This window comes from Nyctereutes procyonoides, unplaced genomic scaffold (assembly GCF_905146905.1).
Source record: "Nyctereutes procyonoides isolate TBG_1078 unplaced genomic scaffold, NYPRO_anot_genome, whole genome shotgun sequence".
Taxonomy (NCBI): domain Eukaryota; kingdom Metazoa; phylum Chordata; class Mammalia; order Carnivora; family Canidae; genus Nyctereutes; species Nyctereutes procyonoides.
Genome location: NW_026575146.1, coordinates 69,627,964 through 69,646,788, shown reverse-complemented (window position 1 = coordinate 69,646,788; position 18,825 = coordinate 69,627,964). Strand labels below are relative to the sequence as shown.

General features: G+C 60.1%; 2 protein-coding genes across 8 annotated transcripts; one reads left to right on the top strand and one right to left on the bottom strand.

The window, feature by feature from the left end:
* The first annotated feature begins 2,387 nt into the window (after positions 1–2,387).
* CNOT3 (CCR4-NOT transcription complex subunit 3) lies at positions 2,388–15,574 on the top strand. 7 transcript variants are annotated; one of them, XM_055311819.1, is made up of 19 exons: positions 2,389–2,630; positions 3,353–3,474; positions 6,099–6,176; positions 6,290–6,357; positions 6,601–6,675; positions 6,798–6,887; positions 7,034–7,162; positions 7,263–7,358; positions 8,340–8,562; positions 8,658–8,791; positions 9,104–9,160; positions 10,333–10,720; positions 10,799–10,922; positions 11,402–11,600; positions 12,550–12,649; positions 12,752–12,950; positions 13,187–13,319; positions 13,927–14,052; positions 15,228–15,574. In XM_055311819.1, the coding sequence occupies exons 3-19, from the start codon at positions 6,152–6,154 to the stop codon at positions 15,324–15,326; spliced, it is 2,265 nt and encodes a 754-aa protein (XP_055167794.1). In that variant the 5' UTR covers positions 2,389–2,630; positions 3,353–3,474; positions 6,099–6,151; the 3' UTR covers positions 15,327–15,574. The 7 variants fall into 7 exon arrangements, 6 of the variants coding, with proteins under 6 accessions (XP_055167796.1, XP_055167794.1, XP_055167792.1 ...); XR_008662614.1 differs by lacking the exon at positions 3,353–3,474 and having other exon boundaries at positions 2,388–2,630; positions 13,187–13,402; XM_055311821.1 differs by lacking the exon at positions 3,353–3,474 and having other exon boundaries at positions 2,388–2,630; positions 12,785–12,950.
* On the bottom strand, positions 15,538–18,782 carry LENG1 (leukocyte receptor cluster member 1). Its single transcript, XM_055311849.1, has 4 exons — positions 18,417–18,782; positions 17,348–17,527; positions 16,455–16,717; positions 15,538–15,824 (listed from the first exon to the last, which is right to left on the bottom strand). Exons 1-4 carry the CDS (start codon positions 18,546–18,548, stop codon positions 15,551–15,553), a joined length of 849 nt encoding a protein of 282 aa, XP_055167824.1. The 5' UTR covers positions 18,549–18,782; the 3' UTR covers positions 15,538–15,550.
* Between the last annotated feature and the right edge of the window lie 43 nt (positions 18,783–18,825).

Below are 18,825 nucleotides of genomic sequence, written 5' to 3'. Positions count from 1 at the left end.
ATTCCCCGTCCACCCTGGTGCCCCAAGCCCTGATGGGGCCGAAGCGGGCTCCCTACTGGCAGCCTACCCTGTAGGAAGGTGCTGCCTCCTACCTCTGCCCATCTCCTGCCCTGCAGTTCACACTTTCTCTCTGGGGCTCTGGCTGTCCGAGATCTATCTCCCTCTCTTTTCCTCTTTCTGGGCTGCCCCCCACCCCCACTGTCATACTTGCTCTGAGTGTGTCTCAGTTCAGGGCTCACTCTGGGGACCTCAGCAGCTCTTTGCACCTCTCCCCTCACATTAGAGTCTCCATCACCTGGGAGATTCCTTCTAATGGCCAAATTACCCCAGGTCACGTCACTCGGTTTCTCCAACTTTTATCCCTGAGCCTTTAGATCAGCCTTGTTGGAAAGTTAAAAACTTGCTGATGAGTCTGCTAGAAGGGTGCTCTGCCCGCCACTCTTCACAACCTTCACCCACTTGTCCGGAGTCAAGAAAGGATCTGACTCCTCTGGTGCTGCAGTTCTGCGAAGTCTTAGAGATTCTCAAAGCTTAATATACTTCAAATTACCCAGGGTGGCTTGTTAAAACCAAGGTTGCAGAGTCCAGAGTTTCTGCTTCCGTTGGTCTAGGGTGGGAACTCAAAAGTGTGGATTTCTAGTAAGTTCCCAGGTGATGTTTAGGCTGCTGATTGAGACCTCACTGGAGAACCACTGCCCTAGAAAATTTTCTGTACCGAATGAGCTACATGTTAGAATCATCTCAGTAGACTTAAAAATTACTGTCTGGTTCCTGTGTCCAGAAATTCAGATTTCATTGGTCTAGGGTAAAGCCTGAGTATCTGGATTTTTTTTTTTCAAGCCACCCAGGGTATTGTAGCCACGTGCAACCAAATTTGAGAACCACTGCTCTGTATCCTTGCTATTCAAAGTGCCAACTGTGGAGCATCAGGATCACCTGGCAACTCCTGAATCAGAATATGCATTTTAACAAATCTCCAGTTGGTTCCCAGATGCCTGAGAGGCATTGCTCCATCCAGGGACCACACGTTGAAGAGTGTTGTGGCTCTAGATCAATGGCCATCCAACTCCAGTGAGCATGGGGATCACAGGGAAGTGTGTAAAAGTGCAGACGTCTAGGCTTCGCTATCTCCATCTGTGTGGACCTGGGAACACTGCGTTTTCACAAACCCTTCCCCTCCTTTGCCAGGCGATTCCGATGCACCCCTCACTTGCACCCTCCTTGGATTTGTCCTTCCCCACCTTCCCATCTAGACCGTCTGACCCTGGGCAAATGCCTCAGGGTTCGTGAAACCACCAGTGCCTCCCGAGTCGTCGACCACAAGTCTTCCCTCGCATGCATGCACATGCATTCATTCATCCCTTCACTGAGCAAACAGTTACTGTGTTCCTGCGGATGCCAGCTCCAGGAGGGCAGCCGGGGCGCGGGAGGGCACAGGGCGATCTCCTGCGTATCCTCTGCATTGTCCTCACGACGCCGAGGAAGCGGACGTGCAGAGGAAGCTCCTGTTCCCCCGCCGCGGAGCCAGGCGGAGGCAGTACAGAAACTGCATGCCCCGTGAGCGCGGAGCTGCCGGTGACCACTGCCTCCCTCCTCCGATCTACAACCCTGAGTCGGAAACGTGAGAATCGCAAACACAGCGAGAGGAGCACTAAGCGCCCGGGAGCCGAGCCCGCCTGCTACGCCCCGTTTCACACGCCGCGAAGGCCGGTGCCTCCCCCTCGCTGCGCCCCTGGACTGGCTGCGGTGAGCGACAGCCGTCCTGGCCAACGAGCGGAGAGGGGCGGGCCCGCCGGCCCAGCTCCGCCCCGTGGCCCAGCGCAGCTTTAATTGGCAGGCGACTTCGGCACCTGTCCTCCTCCCATTAGGTGTAAGGCCTTTCACGCCCACGCTCCACGCCTGCCTCCGCTTTCCCCACCCACTTCTGGAGCCAGCCAATGGCCTCGGGGCAGAAGATCCCCTCACAACCAATTAAGAACGGCCCTAAACTCGACGCCTGACTTCCCGCCCCTGATCAAGCCTAGCTCCTCCCCCCGGCCAATTGGTTTAGGAGAGGGGGGCGGGTGTATCCAATCAGCACGACAGTGGCGTCTTGATGGACGCGCGGGCCCTCGCGCTGGCGTGTTGTGCCCTGAGGCGGGGAGGAGGAGGAGCGGGGAGGAAAACCTGAGCCAATCCTAGTAGCCTGCGCGGGAGGCCAATCGAACGCCGCGCCTTGGAGGGATTGCCCAATCGGCGAGAGGGGGCCGGCTGCGTCCTGGCCAAAGACCAATAGGGTGCGACCGAAGGGCAAGAGCGACGTGCCGCCGGAGCAATCACAGACCTGTGCACGGGGCTCGGGGGCGGGTCGGCGCCAGAGACGAGAAGAGAGGAGGGGAGGCCTCCTCCGCCGCCGCCATCTTGGACCGGGCCCGGTCAGCTTCCGCGGAGCCATCGGCAGACGCCGCGGCCTCCCCTGAGCCCCGGCCCCGTCGTCAGAACAACCCCGGGCCCACTTCCCCCCCACCCCACTTCCGCTTCGCGCCGCTATCGCGATAGCGCCCGGGCCCGGGGCGCGAGAAAAAGGCGGCGGGTGCTCGCCTCCCCCGCCTGTCGCGATACGCTCCTCAGCGGCGGCGCCAGCTCCTGTGGTGAGAGCGTCAGGCTCGACTGGGCCGGACCCCTTCCCCTCCTCCCCCGGCGCCACCACCGCCTGTCGCGACATGGCCGCCCCCGCACCCCCGGCCCCGTGCGGACCTCCGGCTCCCGGCAGGGGCGGCCCCGGCGCCCGCCGCCCTGCCCCCGCCCCCCGTGCCCCCCTTGTCCGCGCCCCGCGGCGGCGCCGGAGGTCCCCCGCGGGGGTCCGGTGGTGCGGGCGCGCGGGGCCGCCCCTTTCCGCGTCGGGGGCGGCGGCTCGGGGAGGGGGTCTCCACCCCGGGGCCAGGTCCCCCTGCACCACCCGCCGCCGGCCCCCGGCAGCCTCCGCCAAAGTTTGCCCCGCAGCGGAAAGTCGGGGGCCCGGGCCCTGCGCCTTCGGGGCGGCCGGGGCAGCCCCCTGCGCTGCCGCTCGGGGCGGGTGATGTCACTCCCACTCCCTCGGCTTCGCGGGTCTGGGGCGCCCGCCACGGACCTGGGTGTGCCGATAGCGTGCCCCCTTCCCATCAGCCCTTGGTGGAGTGCACCCCCCCGTGGCCCGGCCCGCCCCCCGGCGTCTGTGCCGGTCCCTACTGGTGTCCGCAGTGCTGGGTCCCGGGCACACGGCACCCCACTCCCAGGTACCGGGGACCCCTGGGAACCTGAGGCCTCCTAGGGCTGAGGCTCCCCTACCAATGAGACATGTGCACTTTGCTGGGGGGTGTGCTTTCTCCTCCAGGGCAAGGAAACTTTCTCGGTGTTGCTACCCCCAGGCAGCGGGTTCCTGCCCCGGTGGGCCCTGGCCCGTGTTAGGTGTAGGTGCACAGGGCAGCGCTTCTGCCCCTTCCTGCATGCTCTCAGGTGTGGCTCTAAGGCTTCCACCCTCTCAGCGGCTGGGAGACCACCGCCGTTGTCAGTTTGCGAAGCACAGAGGTTCCTCTGCTGTAGTCTTTCCCCGGGTGGGGTTCCCAGGCCCCCATCCTTGGTGTCAGCCTCCCTGTGTGTGTGTGGGGGGGGAGGTGACTACCTGAACCCTAGGCTCTACATGTCCCTCCTTCAGGGTCTCAGGAGCATTGTGTGGCTCCGTTAGCAGCCTCCTGGGCTAAGGACTGCTCTCCAGCATCACTTCCCAGTGTGCCAAAGCTCCTGGTCCACTGTGACAGCCCCCGGGGTTAGGGACTAGGCTTTCTGCCCTCCTCCCCCGGGTCCCCGGCAAGGCCTCTCTGTGACTGTGCCCTTTCCCCAGAGCTAAGGTTTTGGGGGCTGTCCATGATTGTCGTTTTGGTCCCGCGTTGAAATGGCTGTTGCTTCCCATGGGTCTGGCGCACTACTTACCCCAACCCCAGAATGGGCTCCTGGGGAGGGATGAGACTTGGTGAAGCCTCTTGGGCCAGGGCTTCTTGTTTCCTCAGTTGTGTTTGAGGCACTTTGCCATGAGCGTGCGAGCTCTTCGGTGCCTGAGATCCCCTGTCTCGGTGGGTCTACTGTGGTTACCTTTTCCTTGAGGATCCCCCAGGAGCCATGGGGGTTCCCAGCTCTTTAAGAATGGGGCTTTTCCATTGTGGCACCTCCACTTCAAGGCCCAGGCTCCAGTTCTCTTTATCTGTGGTCCCTTGTTTCAGGGTGGGGGAGGGAGAGCATCTATCTTCAAAGGCAGGGGCTGTTGCTCCCACAGCGAAGGCTCCTGTCCACTGTAGCACCCAGCCCAGAAGGTGCAAGTACCCTGGGCCCTGGTGCCTCCCACAGATCCAGGGTTGTCTTCCCTGGGCCCAAGATGTCCTCTCCTGGGTGAGGCCTCTTGTTCCCCTGGCACCGTGCTTCTCACTCCTTCAGGACTTGCCACAGTCTGCTCCCCTCTTGGGGTATCACCTCCCCCCTGAGCTGTGGCATGCATCCTCTCTCTCCGGGCTGCCCCTGGGCAGTAAGAGGCATTCCTGTGTTGGGGTCTTGGCCCTCTCCCAAGCTCCCAGGCCAAAGGCTCTTCCATTTCAGTTTGGTCCTCTCTGTGCAACTGTCTGCTAGGTGCTTCTCTGGCTGCCTCCTTTTTGGAGGGATCTTCTTGTGTGGGGATCTGGCCCCACTGTGGTGTGTCGGCTGGCCTGGGGCCGAGGGTGGAGCCATCATCTGGGTTGGCCCTTATGGAGATGTATGCTCCCTCAAGTCTGAGCTGTGACATCCCTCTCCCCCGCTCTTCAGTGTCCAGAATGGGTTCTCGCAGAGGATGCTGGTGCAGACAGCCTCGGGGCCTTGGTCCTTTTCCAGCATACTCTCATGCTCTGTGCTTTCATACGTGTTATACACTAGCCGTTAGCTGTGTGTAATTGAAATAAAAATGCAAAGTTCTAGTTTTTCATAGTGGTGTTTAGAAACATAGGTAGCATTTATAGGGAGCATTTCTGTTGTCGTAGAAAGTGTTGTTGGATAGGGCTGTTGGTGAGGCAGTCCGTCCTGGCCATGGGTAAGGCCGCTCTTGGGCTCTCTGCCCTGGGCCTGTCTCAGCCACAGGAGAGACCCCCTCTCTGGGGAGTGACCTCTGGCATAACCCTCCTGCAAGGCTCCTGGATCCCCCCTGATCCTGGTGTCTACCCTAAGTTGTGGCTTCCTTGGGCCAGAGCTCCTGGTGGCTCCCCTTTGACCTCAGCGTCCTCTGGGTTGCATAGACTGTTAGGGTGAAGATGCCCCTCTCTCCTGGTCCTGGCGGTTTATGTTTCTCCGAGTCTGTGTTACCACCACATCTGATATGTAACTCCTTCGAGTGCCCAGATGGCTCTCTCATACCTGTGGTCCCCTTCCACCTTCCTGGCCCTCCGGGGGTGATGCTTTCTATCCTCATGTGTCTAAATCTTGGTATCGGTGTCTTTGGGTTGGGCTGTCTCTTGTGTTTTAAGGATTCTGTTCTGGAATGAACTTGGTGGTGTAAGGCCCTCTTCTGTTTGGGACCCAGTCCTGTCACGACGGGTGGGTTTAGCTCTTCATGATTCCAGGTATTTCCCTCTGAATCTCCCGCTGCTACCCCTCCTTTCCCTGCAGTTCTCACAGCAGACAGCATCTGCACTTTCTCCCTGAAAACTGTCTCTGACCTGTCTGAGGGGTAACCTCCCCGAGTTAGGAGTCTAGACACCTGTGTGCCCTGCCCCTCTGTGGGCCTTCATCCCCAGCACTCAGCCATCAGCTGCTTGACTTCTTGCTCTAAAATGTCTGGAGTGTCATCTGGTGAGAAAGTATCCCGTGCTCTAGGTACTTCCCACTTCCTGGGTCGGAGGTACACGAAAAGTACATTTGTTTCCTTGTTTCAGCAAACTTCCAGAGTGTTCAGACCCCTGCAGTGGACTGTCAGGGCAGCATAAGTAGAACTTGGCCTCATCTCTCATCAGAGAGTGAACGCATCTTCGCTTTACCATCCCATGTATTCCTGTTCCCAGCCTCGTCATGTTTGTGTTTGGAACAGACAGGCAATAAACATGTCCCCCTTCCTTGTCTCTCAGCAGCGTCCGTCTCTAAGAGAGTATGAAGAGAGTGCGTCTGTAGGGCAGGGAAGATGGCGGACAAGCGCAAACTCCAAGGTACTGGTCTCCCTGCCCACTGCCTGTGTGGCCTCGTGCCCACTATCCTCAGAACTCCCCCTTGGGTGCCTGCTGCCTGGGCAAGGTGCTAATAGCCTCTCCTCCCTGGCCAGGTGAGATTGATCGCTGCCTCAAGAAGGTGTCCGAGGGCGTGGAACAGTTTGAGGATATTTGGCAGAAGGTACAGAGCCTGGGGCCTTAACATTCTGGGTCTTAGAGGAGAAGAGCACGGGAAAAGGCTCAGGGTCTCTGGGTATAGGCCAGGGAGAGGGGCTGTGGGTCTGGTGCTGAGGACGGAAGGAGCAGCTCTGAGACAGATGGGGGTGGAGGCATCCATACCCCTCAGAGGCCGGAGCTTCACCACTAGAATGGGCACTAGGATGGCAAGCCCCACACTGACACCTGGGCTCCCTTCATCCCGCAGCTCCACAATGCAGCCAACGCGAACCAGAAAGAAAAGTATGAAGCTGATCTAAAGAAGGAGATTAAGAAGCTTCAAGTGAGGGGCCTAGGGGCCCGGCTTCCTGCATCCTGAGGGCAGAGGGAACAGGGAGGAGGGGGCTGGCAGCCTTGGTGCCCAGGTCCTGAGGCAATGTGACTCTTGCTTTTCCCCATCTGCAGCGGCTGAGGGACCAGATCAAGACATGGGTAGCATCCAACGAGATCAAGGACAAGAGGCAGCTCATAGACAACCGCAAACTCATTGAGACGGTAGGAGCTCAGAGCCTGGTACCTGAGAGGTGGGAGGTGGCCGGATTCCCTGGGCCCAAGAAGTCTCTGGAAGAGGATGGTTTCTCCGGCAAGGTTAAGGGGAGAGGTGATGGGCTGGGATCTCCTGCCAACTGCGCTCTCCACAGCAAATGGAACGGTTCAAAGTTGTGGAGCGAGAGACCAAGACTAAAGCCTACAGCAAGGAGGGCCTGGGCCTGGCGCAGAAGGTGGACCCTGCCCAGAAAGAGAAGGAGGAGGTCGGCCAGTGGCTCACAGTGAGTCAGGAAAGAGAGGAGGAGGTGACCTTTGGGGCCTTAACCTCCAGGCATCCACGGAGACCTGCTGACCAGCTGCTTTCCACTCCCTCTCCCCCAGAACACCATTGACACCCTGAACATGCAGGTGGACCAGTTTGAGAGTGAAGTGGAGTCACTGTCCGTGCAGACACGCAAGAAGAAGGGTGACAAGGATGTGAGTAGGGGGACACTGCACCCAGGGGACAGAGATGGGCTGGCAAGTGGGCGGCAGGTGGCCAGTTGGGGGTAGCACCTGTCGGTGAGCCAGTGTCAGGGCTCCAGCCTTGGTCAGCAGTGGCACCATGGAAAGGGGGAGTGGTTTGGGGGAACATGCTGGGTTCTGCTGGGGTTGCAGACTAGGTGAGAGCAGATAGCCATACAGGGTGGAGAAGTCTGAGAGCTGAAGCCTCCTGGCTCCGAGAAGGCTCAGGTCCTGAGGCAGTAAGGAGAGGCGAGCCTCATTTGGCCTGAGAAGAGCCATCTAGGGCAGAGCCAGGTCTAGGTTCCCAGATTCCAGAACTCCAGGGCTGAAGGGTATGGATTCAGGGGGATGCAAACGACATGTACTTGATGGCACAGGGAGCGGAGAGCTGGGTCCAGGGGCAGGGGGCATGGGAGAGGTGCCCAATCTGGGTGTCAGACTCCGAGGAGTTTGGGAATCTGGAGCCACAACAGGTCCTTGTGGAAAGGATGGGGATATTTAGAACTGAAGGAGGGGCAGGTGGTTGGAGAGCCCGAGCCAAGCTGCTGAATCTGGACTCCTAGGGGTGGGGATTGTGAGGACAAAGATGACGGTGGTCATAAACAGCAAGCTCGCTGCAAACAGGCATCATCATTTGCCGTTAGAGCAAGATGGGGCGGGGGGGTGGGCTGCAGTTGTGAGATCTGGGCTGTCTGGGGAGCTGCAGGGAGGGCCACAGTGTAGGCGGCATGGGGCTTTCTGGTCTGTTGGGAGGTTTCCAGGGATGTCTGGGTGGGAGCTGAGGGTCCTTGAGGGGCCGGGGCGGGCAGACTCCACACTGCCCGTGCCAGGAGGGGCTGGAGTGGAGCCTCCTGCGTCTGTGCAGGGGTCGGGGACTGAGGACGGGTTCTGTAGGGGCAGGAGGGGCCTGGGCAGGTGCCCTGCAGCCCCTGAGCCTGGCCCTGGGCTCGCCAGCAGAAGCAGGACCGGATCGAGGGCCTGAAGCGGCACATCGAGAAGCACCGCTACCACGTGCGCATGTTGGAGACCATCCTGCGCATGCTGGACAACGATTCTATCCTTGTCGATGCCATTCGCAAGATCAAGGATGACGTTGAGTACTATGTCGACTCGTCCCAGGACCCTGACTTCGAGGAGAACGAGTTCCTCTATGACGATCTGGACCTCGAGGACATTCGTGAGGCCCGGGGTTGGCCTGCGGGCATGGGGCAGTGAGGGCCAGGTGGGACGGTGTCCGAGCCTGTTCAGCATGCCCCTCCCTGCCCCCAACAGCACAGGCGCTGGTCGCCACCTCCCCCCCCAGCCACAGTCATATGGAGGATGAGATCTTCAACCAGTCCAGCAGCACACCCACCTCGACCACCTCCAGCTCTCCCATCCCGCCCAGCCCGGCCAACTGTACCACGGTGAGGAGGCAGCCAGGGGAGGGGAACCAAGGAAGTGGGGTCTTGGTGTCACGGGTTGGGGCATGCGGCAGAGGCCAGGCAGTGGGGGGTGGCTCAGGCAGGGATCCAGGACTGGATTCCCTGAGGAGAGCAGGCTGCCAGGCCTGTGAGACACTGGCAGGGGGTGCTGGCTCCCAGGAGGCAAGGACCCTGGGTCCCCCGATGAGGTTAAGGGCATAGGTCCCACAGCAGCCCTGGGAGCTTCAGAGATTGGAGTCTCTGTTGGGGCCCTAAGGGTCACACAGGTTTCCGACTGCTCCTCTCCCACTTCAGGAAAACTCTGAAGATGACAAGAAGAGAGGGCGCTCAACAGATAGCGAAGTCAGCCAGGTAGGTGTGACGGGCACATCAGTCTGCCATTGGCTCCCAGGGCTCACAAAGGCCTGAGTGCACCCCGAGGAAGGCCAGTAGCCTTACTTAGGGCAGGTGTGGAGGGCCAGGCAAGCAGGTGGCTAGTGCTGTGGTTGAGTGTGTGGCATGGAGTAGCCTGGCCTGGGTGGTCAGGAGACATTGTTCCAGAGAGGTCCCTGCCCCTGACGTGGGGGGAAGACTATGGTTTACCAGGTGGGGAGAAGGGGGCGGGCAGACAGGTGGGTGGTGCCCAAGGATGACCCACCTGGCTCAGGCCGAGGGGTGTCCCCCCCCGCCCCTTGTGGAGTGGCTGTGGAATGGCCCCACCAGCTGGAGAAACAACCAGTCAGAAGTCACACTTTGGGCCTCTTTGGGCCTTGTCCTGTGTCTTGGCTGTGCTAGTGATGGACATCATGGACTTCCGAGCGGGGAGGCACTTCTCAGGCCGTCTGTGTTCCCCCAGTGAACCTTGTGGATTCTGGGACGGGAGCTGGTCCTCGAACCAGGGTCCTAGTTAGGGAGGAGCCTGGTGGGAGGGCACCGGTAGGGCTGTTGTGGGCCCTGGGGGGGGCCAGGAACCAGATGGTCTCACAATCCCTTGACATGTGGCATGTCTGAGGTGTGGGGAACAGTTAGCTGCCACTGTGCCCTGGGCGTGTCACTCTGCTCTCTAGGTAGTGGTCATCAGCAGCCCTTCAAGTAGCTTTTGTGAACCTTGAAGTGACATTCAGAACTGCTGTCCAATTTAGACTTTTTTCTTCTCTTGGACTCAGCTGGTTGGACTAATTTCATACTGAGGACATTTAGTTACCTCCCTGCCCTCAGATGGGTGTCTGTGACCGACACCTGGGTTGTGTGTCAAACCCCCACCGGATATTGTGGGGAGGCGTCCATGTAGGACATGGGGAGCTGGGGTGGGGGGCTGGGATGCATGTGAGTGTCTTAGGTGTGAAGGTGGTTATTGAAGCCTTGAGGGTGAGGTCAGCAGGGGGAGGAAGCTCAGGCAGCCAGGCCCAGTGAGGACGGCAGCCCAGCTTGGAGGAGACCTGCTGTGCTGGGGGGGGGGCGGGGCGGGGGGGGGCAGCATGTGCAGGAGGCTCAGCAGACCTGCTGGTCAACTGGATCCTGATCCTCTTCTCTCCCACCTGCAGTCTCCAGCCAAAAATGGCTCTAAGCCTGTCCATAGCAACCAGCATCCTCAGTCTCCGGCCGTGCCGCCCAGCTACCCACCTGGCCCCCCACCTGCCACCTCTGCCCTTAGCACCACTCCTGGCAACAATGGGGCCTCCACCCCAGCAGCGCCCACAAGTGCCCTGGGCCCCAAGGCCAGCCCAGCTCCCAGCCACAGTTCCGGCACCCCTGCCCCCTACGCCCAGGCCGTGGCCCCACCAGCCCCCAGCGGGTCCAGCACCACCCAGCCCCGGCCTCCCAGTGTCCAGCCCGGTGGGGGAGGGGGAAGTGGTGGAGGCGGCAGTGGCAGCAGTGGCAGTAGTAACAGCAGTGGAGGTGGAGGTGCTGGCAAACAGAACGGCGCCACCAGTAAGTGGGAGGACTGCAGGGGGTTGGGGGGGGTCTGGGATTGGTTGGCCTCTTTTCATTCTCTCTTCCCACCCCCAGGTTATAGCTCAGTGGTGGCCGACAGCCCGGCAGAGGTGGCTCTCAGCAGCAGTGGGGGCAGTGGTGCCAGCAGCCAGGCTCTGGGCCCCCCATCAGGTCCCCACAACCCACCTCCCAGCACCTCGTGAGTGTCTGGCCTTCAGCAGCTCCTGTCCTTGCCAGGACTTCTCCCACTGGGTTGGGTGTCGTGTCCAACTTCTTTCCAGTCAGAACATCGTATACACCAGTCCCCTAGCTTTGCCCTTCTGACTGTCTTAAAACGTTCCTTGGTTAATTGGGAGTGTTCTCAGAGTTCCATATGTCCCCTTTCTGGTGACCTGCCTCAGGCTCACCTGACTCCCCTCAGAGAGCTGCCGCTCCATACCTCAGGTCAGACCTTTCTCAGAAGATGGCCCCAAGAAAGGGAGGAGTGAAGAGCTGCTCCCTGGGTCTGCCTCCTTACGAGGCTCTGGGTGGGCTGCCCCAAGGGATGGACGCACTTGCCCTGTGTCCATGCACCTAAGTGGAACATCCACCTCCCACATGCTCCCCACCCCATGTGCCGTTGCCGCGGCCTGACTCGTCCCTGGAGCACCGAGCCCTCTCTCCTTCTCTGCTGCCTAGGAAGGAACCCAGTGCAGCAGCCCCTGCAGGGGCTGGGGGTGTGGCCCCAGGCTCAGGGAACAATACAGGAGGACCCAGCCTCCTGGTGCCGCTTCCCGTGAACCCTCCCAGCTCGCCGACACCTAGCTTCAGTGAGGCCAAGGCAGCTGGCGCCCTGCTCAACGGACCTCCACAGTTCAGCACCGCCCCGGAGATCAAGGTGGGCCCCAGCTGCTGTGTCTTTGTCCTGCCGTCCTCCTGTACATTTGCTGTCCCCCCAACCTGCAGGTCTGCCACCCTCAACTCCTCTGGGGGGCTCTGGTGTGTTCTCCCCACTGCCTGCGCTCTCGCCTGGTCTCTGAGCTCCTCCACCATCCTGCCCTCTGGGACACTTTCCTGTGCTCCTGTTGGGACCTGCCCTCTTGCACTCTGGGTTCCCATCATCTCTGTCCCCATTTCTGCTCACTCCTTCAGACACCCATCATCCAGCTCACCACCATCCTTTTCCCTTCCGAGGGACCGCCTAAATTGAGAAAACACTGATGCCCACTCTGGGATGCACTTCATGCTGGGTGAATACACCCAGGTCCTGCCTTCTGTACGGGAAGCTGCGTGTGACTGCATGGGGCAGGGCAGCACGTGCTGTGGAGCCGTAGAAATGTCTTGTACTGAACCTGGGGAGGTGGCCCAGCAAGGTCTCTAAGGAGAGACCTCTGAGCCGGGAGTGATGGGGGTCCTGGGGTCCGGTGAGGTCCCCATAGCAGGACAGGCTAAGGAAAGGAGTGGTTCTCTTGTGCCAAAGTTCTGGGATGGCTGCCATGGGAGCTGGGGTACATGCAGATCCCTGCCACACAGCAGCCTCCCATGGCATGGCCGCCAGCGGAGTGGGTGCTAGTGTGGGTGTGAGAATTGTGTGCTACCACATGTTCTGAGCGGTGGTGGTGCCGCATCCATGCACCACAGTTTGGTCTGCCATGTGCAGCACGCGGTCATGGTCCGGCTCGGGAGGGGCCCTGCTCACCAGGCATTCCTCTGATGCTGCCTATGCCCCAACATCCAGATTTTCTCCCCACTGCCAGCTGCCTTGGTGAAGAACTGGTAGCCTTGGCTGAGCCAAGCGTCCGCCAGAGGGGGAAGCAGCATGGGTAGCAGCTGTCTTCTTCCCACAGGCCCCGGAACCTCTGAGCTCTCTCAAGTCCATGGCAGAGCGGGCAGCCATCAGTTCCGGCATCGAGGATCCTGTGCCAACGCTGCACCTAACCGAGCGAGGTGAGGGTCTGGGTGAGGTGGGGGCGGCCGGGCAGGGGTAACGGCACACTCCAGCCTCACGGGAGGGCCTGGCCCTGCCACACCCCCCACACCGCCCTGCAGACATCATCCTGAGCAGCACGTCCGCCCCACCAGCCTCGGCTCAGCCGCCCCTGCAGCTGTCAGAAGTGAACATCCCGCTCTCGCTGGGCGTGTGTCCCCTGGGGCCTGTGCCCCTCACCAAGGAGCAGCTCTACCAGCAGGCCATGGAAGAGGCCGCCTGGCACCATATGCCCCACCCCTCAGACTCCGAGCGTATCCGGTGAGGGACCAAGACCCCTGAGTGTGGGGAGGCGGCCCTGATGGGGGTTATGGTTCCCCAGTCCTGAGACACTGTGTGAAGCTTGCTGCTGGTCCTCCATGCTGGGGTGATCGGGTGCATGGAAGCTCCCTTGATCCGTGGGGTGGGCGGCTGTGGTCAGATCAGGGCTAGATTTCTACCCCCACCTCGAGACTGGGAATCATCAGGCACTAGAATAAGCCTCGTCTCGTCCACAGGCAGTACCTCCCCCGGAACCCCTGCCCGACACCCCCCTACCACCACCAGATGCCACCCCCACACTCGGACACCGTGGAGTTCTACCAGCGCCTGTCGACTGAGACGCTCTTCTTCATCTTCTACTATCTGGAGGTACAGCAGGGCCCCCGGGGCAGCCTCGGGCCCCCCGGCTTCGCCGCCACCGCCGCCGTCCCCCCTCGGGCTGGAGGGGTGAGGTGGGTGCCCCACAGCGGCCACCGGGACCGCACCCCCTCCCTGTCCCCAGTCCTGCCCTCCCCTCACCCCCCAGGCAAACCTGTCCCCATCCCCACTTCAGCTCAGGCTAGGTTTGTCCACTGTTGGGGCTTGGGAGCCCCCGCCCCTCCGGCCTCCTGTGGGTGTGCCCCAGTATCCGTCACAGTGCAGTCATGGCTTCTGGAGGCCACTAGAGAACTGTCCCCTCTGCATGACCCCAGGGAGTTAGAACCAGCCCCACTCTCATCCTGCCCTGGGAAGCTTCCTGAACTGCCTGCTCTCAGCTCTCAACACGCAGTAGTTTCTTTTCCTTCTCAAAGCTTCTCTGAAAGCAATTTCTTCCTGACCAGCAGTGGTATGTTCTGTGTCCCCACCCATCTCCACCTGGACTGTCCAGCCCACCCTCCGTCTACGGCGGGGCCCGGGTCAGCCCTGATGCCCTGTGCCCCTTGCCCCCACCAGTTTGGGGGCCCCCTGATCCTTGGCTCCTCCCTTCCTCCCCCAGGGCACAAAGGCGCAGTATCTGGCAGCCAAGGCCTTAAAGAAGCAGTCGTGGCGGTTCCACACCAAGTACATGATGTGGTTCCAGAGGCACGAGGAGCCCAAGACCATCACAGATGAGTTTGAGCAGGTGAGGGCCCCTCGCTGTGCCCTGCCCACCCCCAGGCCCATCGTCGTCCTCCTCTTCCTCCGGCCCCATTGCTGGTCCTCCCCTGGGGCATCACCATGGTGTCCCTTCCTCCAGGGAGGCACCTGGCCTATCGTCTCACACCCAGCAGATCAGGGGCTCCTCGGCAAACACAAACAGAAAAGCTGTATTCTTTAATGACCTTCCCACATGGTGAAAATCAGAACCTCCTACTTGTTGCACAACATTCTGTGGCCAGGCTGTGTTGGGTTTGAATTCAGCTCCAGCTGGGTGACCTTGGGCAAGTCACTTGGACCTGCCTCCATGCCCTTATGTATAAACACGAGCTGACAAAACCCATGTGTGCAGTTGTTACAAGGATTAGATGAATTAATGACATGTGAGTACCCTGTGTGTGCTCTGTAGTACCATGGGGGTGTTGACTTCTGATAACTTCTAATTGTTGTATTCCACAATGGTTTTTTCTACCCAATATTTGCCTGATGCCAAGTTATGAACAAGGCCTCTATCCTCAGAGAACTCGGTCCCCTCCCCTCAGTTCTTTTCAGGTTCTTTGCAGCATCTCAGATACTGATGCAGACCCGGCCCCTTCCCCGTGTCCTCTGACATTAAGCAGACTCCCCTCTCTATCCTGGTTTGGGCCAAAGTAATCCTCCAAGTCCACGGCAAGGCCTCCCTCCTTCAGAAACACCCACGCCACCACTGTCACCAATAAAACATCTATCCCAACAGTGTGCCTGGACGTAGACTCAGCCTATTCCATTCTCTAGGATGGGGGTAACAGCCTCGGGGTTGTGTGAAGGTCAATGCTAGCACACAGCTCAAGGGCCGAGCACCAGCTCCTGTGCTCAAGCGCCGCAGCCCTCACGAGAAGTCAGATGCTGTATAAATGTGCGGGGGACTGAGGCCCCATGCTGGCCTCAGTGCGCCTCTGCCTCCCCGGTTCCTTTAAAGGGGGCAGGAGAATCTTTTCCTGCCCGAAAAGAGCCTGGTGAGGGTGGAGGGAGCTGGCACGTGCATGCAGGCCGCTGGGCCTGGTACCTAGCACGTACCTGGCACATCCCTGGCCCAGAGATCCATTCCCTCTGTCTGTCGGTCCGGCCCAGATTCCTGGCCACCTGCTCATCCACTCACTGACCACCTTCTCCCCTGGGCAGGGCACCTACATCTACTTTGACTACGAGAAGTGGGGCCAGCGGAAGAAGGAAGGCTTCACCTTTGAGTACCGCTACCTGGAGGACCGGGACCTCCAGTGACACCGGCCCCTCCCTCTACCCCTGCACCCCCGCCCCCGCATGCTGACCCCCCTGCCCAGGCTAGGGCCCGGCCCTGGAAGACTGGGGGAGGCCCCAGGCCTTGGGGCAGCCCTCACCCCCAGGAAGCAGCCCCACCCTGGGGGCCCGGGGGCGAGGGCTGCCCCCTCCTCCCCTCCCCAGTGAGGGACATTTTTTGGTAAACCTATTTTCATTTTGGAAAATATTTATGAATAAATAGTTTTATATGACGGCTGGCAGCTGCGGCCTCTCCTCTCCCCCCAGGAGTCAGTGAGCGCTGGGGTCTTGCTGGTGGGGCGCCGGGCCCACTGGGGATTGAACTGGGAGTTGTACCGCCTCCGCCGTTCATCTGTCTCCTCCTCAGGCTGCTCCTCCTGGGGGGTTGTGCTCCGGACTCGTGCCAGCAGGGCCTCTGCCCGAGCCCGTTCTGTTGCTTCCCGCCGAAGACGTTCAGCTCGAAGCTGGTCCAGGGATGGGGGTCTGGGGGGGAGAACACTCAGGTCAGAAAACTTGTAGCCCCTAGAGGTCCCACTTTCCCCCAAGAAGGAGCTGCCCCACTTGGAACCCCATCCACCCCTACCTGCTCTGGTCTGAGAGGTTTGTGGGTAGGAAGCTGGCCTCATGCTGTGCAAGGACCCAGGACTGCCATCACTGCCCCTCCTGATGCCCCTCCAGATCACGAGCTATGATGATGAGCACAGCCAGGACCTCAGTTTCCCCTTCTGTAGGAGCTAGGAGACCTGCTCAGTTTTGTCCTCCTTGGGACACAAACCTGCTCTGACTGACCCCGTGGTTCTCAAACTAGACCCCAGAAAGCTTTGTTTCAGTGGGTTTCATCTATTGCTATTTTGCATAGAAGCGAGGAAACCTTGAAACAAGGTTACGTCCCCAGTCACCACAGTGTCTCTTCACACCCTGTCTCTCCAGAAGCCACTAGACAATCAAGGCTGAGTGAAGGGGCACGGGGGCTCAGGAAAACCAGCTTGCCTCTGCAGACCCCCTGCTAGGGCATTGGGGCCCCAAAGCCACACGTGGCGAGCTGCCTTCCCAGGCCCCCAGCCCCCCAGCCCCTCACCCTGACAGCACCAATGCAGCCGCCCACTTCCTTACACTTCAGGCCGCTGCTTCTCAGGCCTCTCCTTCCCCTTCCTGCCATGGCCACCATTGTCCCCACTGTGCTGTCTCTTCTTCCTTAAGTGCTTCTGTATCTCCTGTAGAGGGTCCAGGCGGTTCTTGATCTTTTCATCTGGACCTGGGCCGAGCTGGGGGGCCCCTTGCCGTGGGGGTAGCTGGTACCAAGGCGGCTGAGTCTGGGCTTCTGCTGCGCTCTGGCCCAGGTAGGTCAGGATGCCCAGAGCTTTCTCCTGCCTCTCCTGAGGGGGACAGAATGAGGGAACTGAGGACGTCAGCAATGTCTCCACTCAGGGAGCCCTACCTGTGACAACAGAATCCCCCCAGGCTCCTGGACAGGTAGAAGCAGCATGAGTCAACTCAGCCATTTTTCCAAGGACTGGTGGGCCTCCTGCACTGGGCAGAGTGTCAGTTCGATAACAAAAAACACAAGGGGGAAGGACGGGGTGCAGCTGCTTTAGGGTTCAGAGGCAACATCTTTGGGGAGATACTTTGAAGATGAACCTGAAAGCCCGCCAGCAAGGCAAAGGAGTGAGGCGAGACAAAGGCAAGTTCAGAGTTTGGTGGGAACCCCTGAGAGTGGGTAAGTGACAGGACCCCCAGGTTCTGATTTAGATGAAAAAGCTTCCTAATACACCTCCACAGGGTCTTGACATCAGCCCAAGGGGTCTGTACCTACAGTGCCGTGCACCCACTTCCAAGCCCCTGCAGGGAGGGTGCCAATAACCCACACTCAGAGTGCTGTGTTCCAGTACTGAGTTCTCTGTGTCAGCTCATTTCATCCCCACCCTACCCCTCTGTTCCCATCAGTCACCCCAGACTTTACCTGACTGGCGGGGGGGGGGGGGGGTGGGGGGTGGCGCGCAGCTTACTTTCTCCTGTCGCTTTTCTTCTTCATACTCTCTATTGCCTCTGGTCGCCCCTTTCCCTTCCTCCAGCAGCTCCCGAAATAGGTCCACAGGGCCAGAACTGGGGGCTCCCGCCTCTGCTGCTTGGAGCTCAGGTGGCGAGTGCTGGTGCCTGGCTTTCTTCCGTAGGAATTCTGTGCGGGCCTGGGGAAAAGAAAGTTACAGGCAGAGCATTCATTGCTAGCCGTGCCTCCACGAACTGTGAGACCGGTGCCAAGCACAGAGAATCCCCGTGCTGGTGCTGAGGGCTCATCAGAGCATCACCCAGCCTGGGGGAGAGGATGGGAGAATGAGGTGACACCTGGGTTTGTACGCTGCCTTTGGTGAACCAGAGGGTTTCCCAACCTCAGCTGGCACAAAAACAGCTAGGAAGGCAGCCCAAAATTTGCGAACAGGCGACCAGAAATACAGGTAAGGCTCCAGATCACTGTCCCTCGACCACACGCAATCTGCTGACAAAAGAGCTTTAAAAGCCCAGACCACCTCCCGGCCAGCGGTGAGGGCCAGATTCGTTAACAAACTTCAAACTCCGTGCACGCTAGAAGCTAGAAGTTACACCGAGAGCCCCCGGGGTTGGGGGCCGCGGGAAGAGGGCTCGCCCCACAGGGGGACGGGTATGTCCCACTTCTCTGCACAGCGCAGGGCAGTGCCCTCTGGGCACGAACAGAGCAGGTCCAGCGCTCTGCTCGGGGCGAGCATACAGCAGACGCTCTAGAGAGGTCGGGCAGGAACTAAACGTGGGTCTGCGTTTCTCTGAACTGCACAGGATTCATTTTTTCAGCAGCCCCTACTCTAAGCCAGGCACACCCTGGCCTCACGAAAAACGAGTGGCGGAAACCAGGGCAAAGGGGAGGCCCAGGTGGGGGAGCCTCAGGTAGGGCCCGCGCAGGTGAGCCCCTGCGTTTCCAACCGTGCCCAGCTCCTCCAGCCTCACGGGAGGCACTGCGCTTGTGCGCCATCCCGCTTCCGGCCCCTCCCCCACGCGCCTGCGCGCTCGGCCCGGGAGTCCCGTCCGACCGCACTCGGGGCTTACCTCCTGCTGAGCGAGCAGCACCCTCCGCTCACGTTCTTTCTCCTCCTCTCGGGCCTGAGCCTCGTCACGCCGCACGCGGGCGACATTGTCCTTGTTCCGGACGTGCCAACTCTTCTTGGGCAAGATATTCATGGCGTCGTAGCCGTCCACCGACTGGAGACCCGCCTCTGAGCACTTTCTATTGGCGAGAGGATGCCGTTCCCTGTTGTTCCTGCCTCAGCTACGGATTGGCCCTGGGCTGGCTGCCACGCCCCTCCAAGTCCGTAGCGAGCGCTGATTGGCTGAGATGCCGAATTCGGGTTGGTGTAGCCTGGAGACCGCCTCTTCACCAGGTTCTGAGCCAATCACTTGTCCCCGCCCTGAAGCTACGGGACGCGGCCGCTGATTGGCTGGCCGTCTCGAGGCCGAT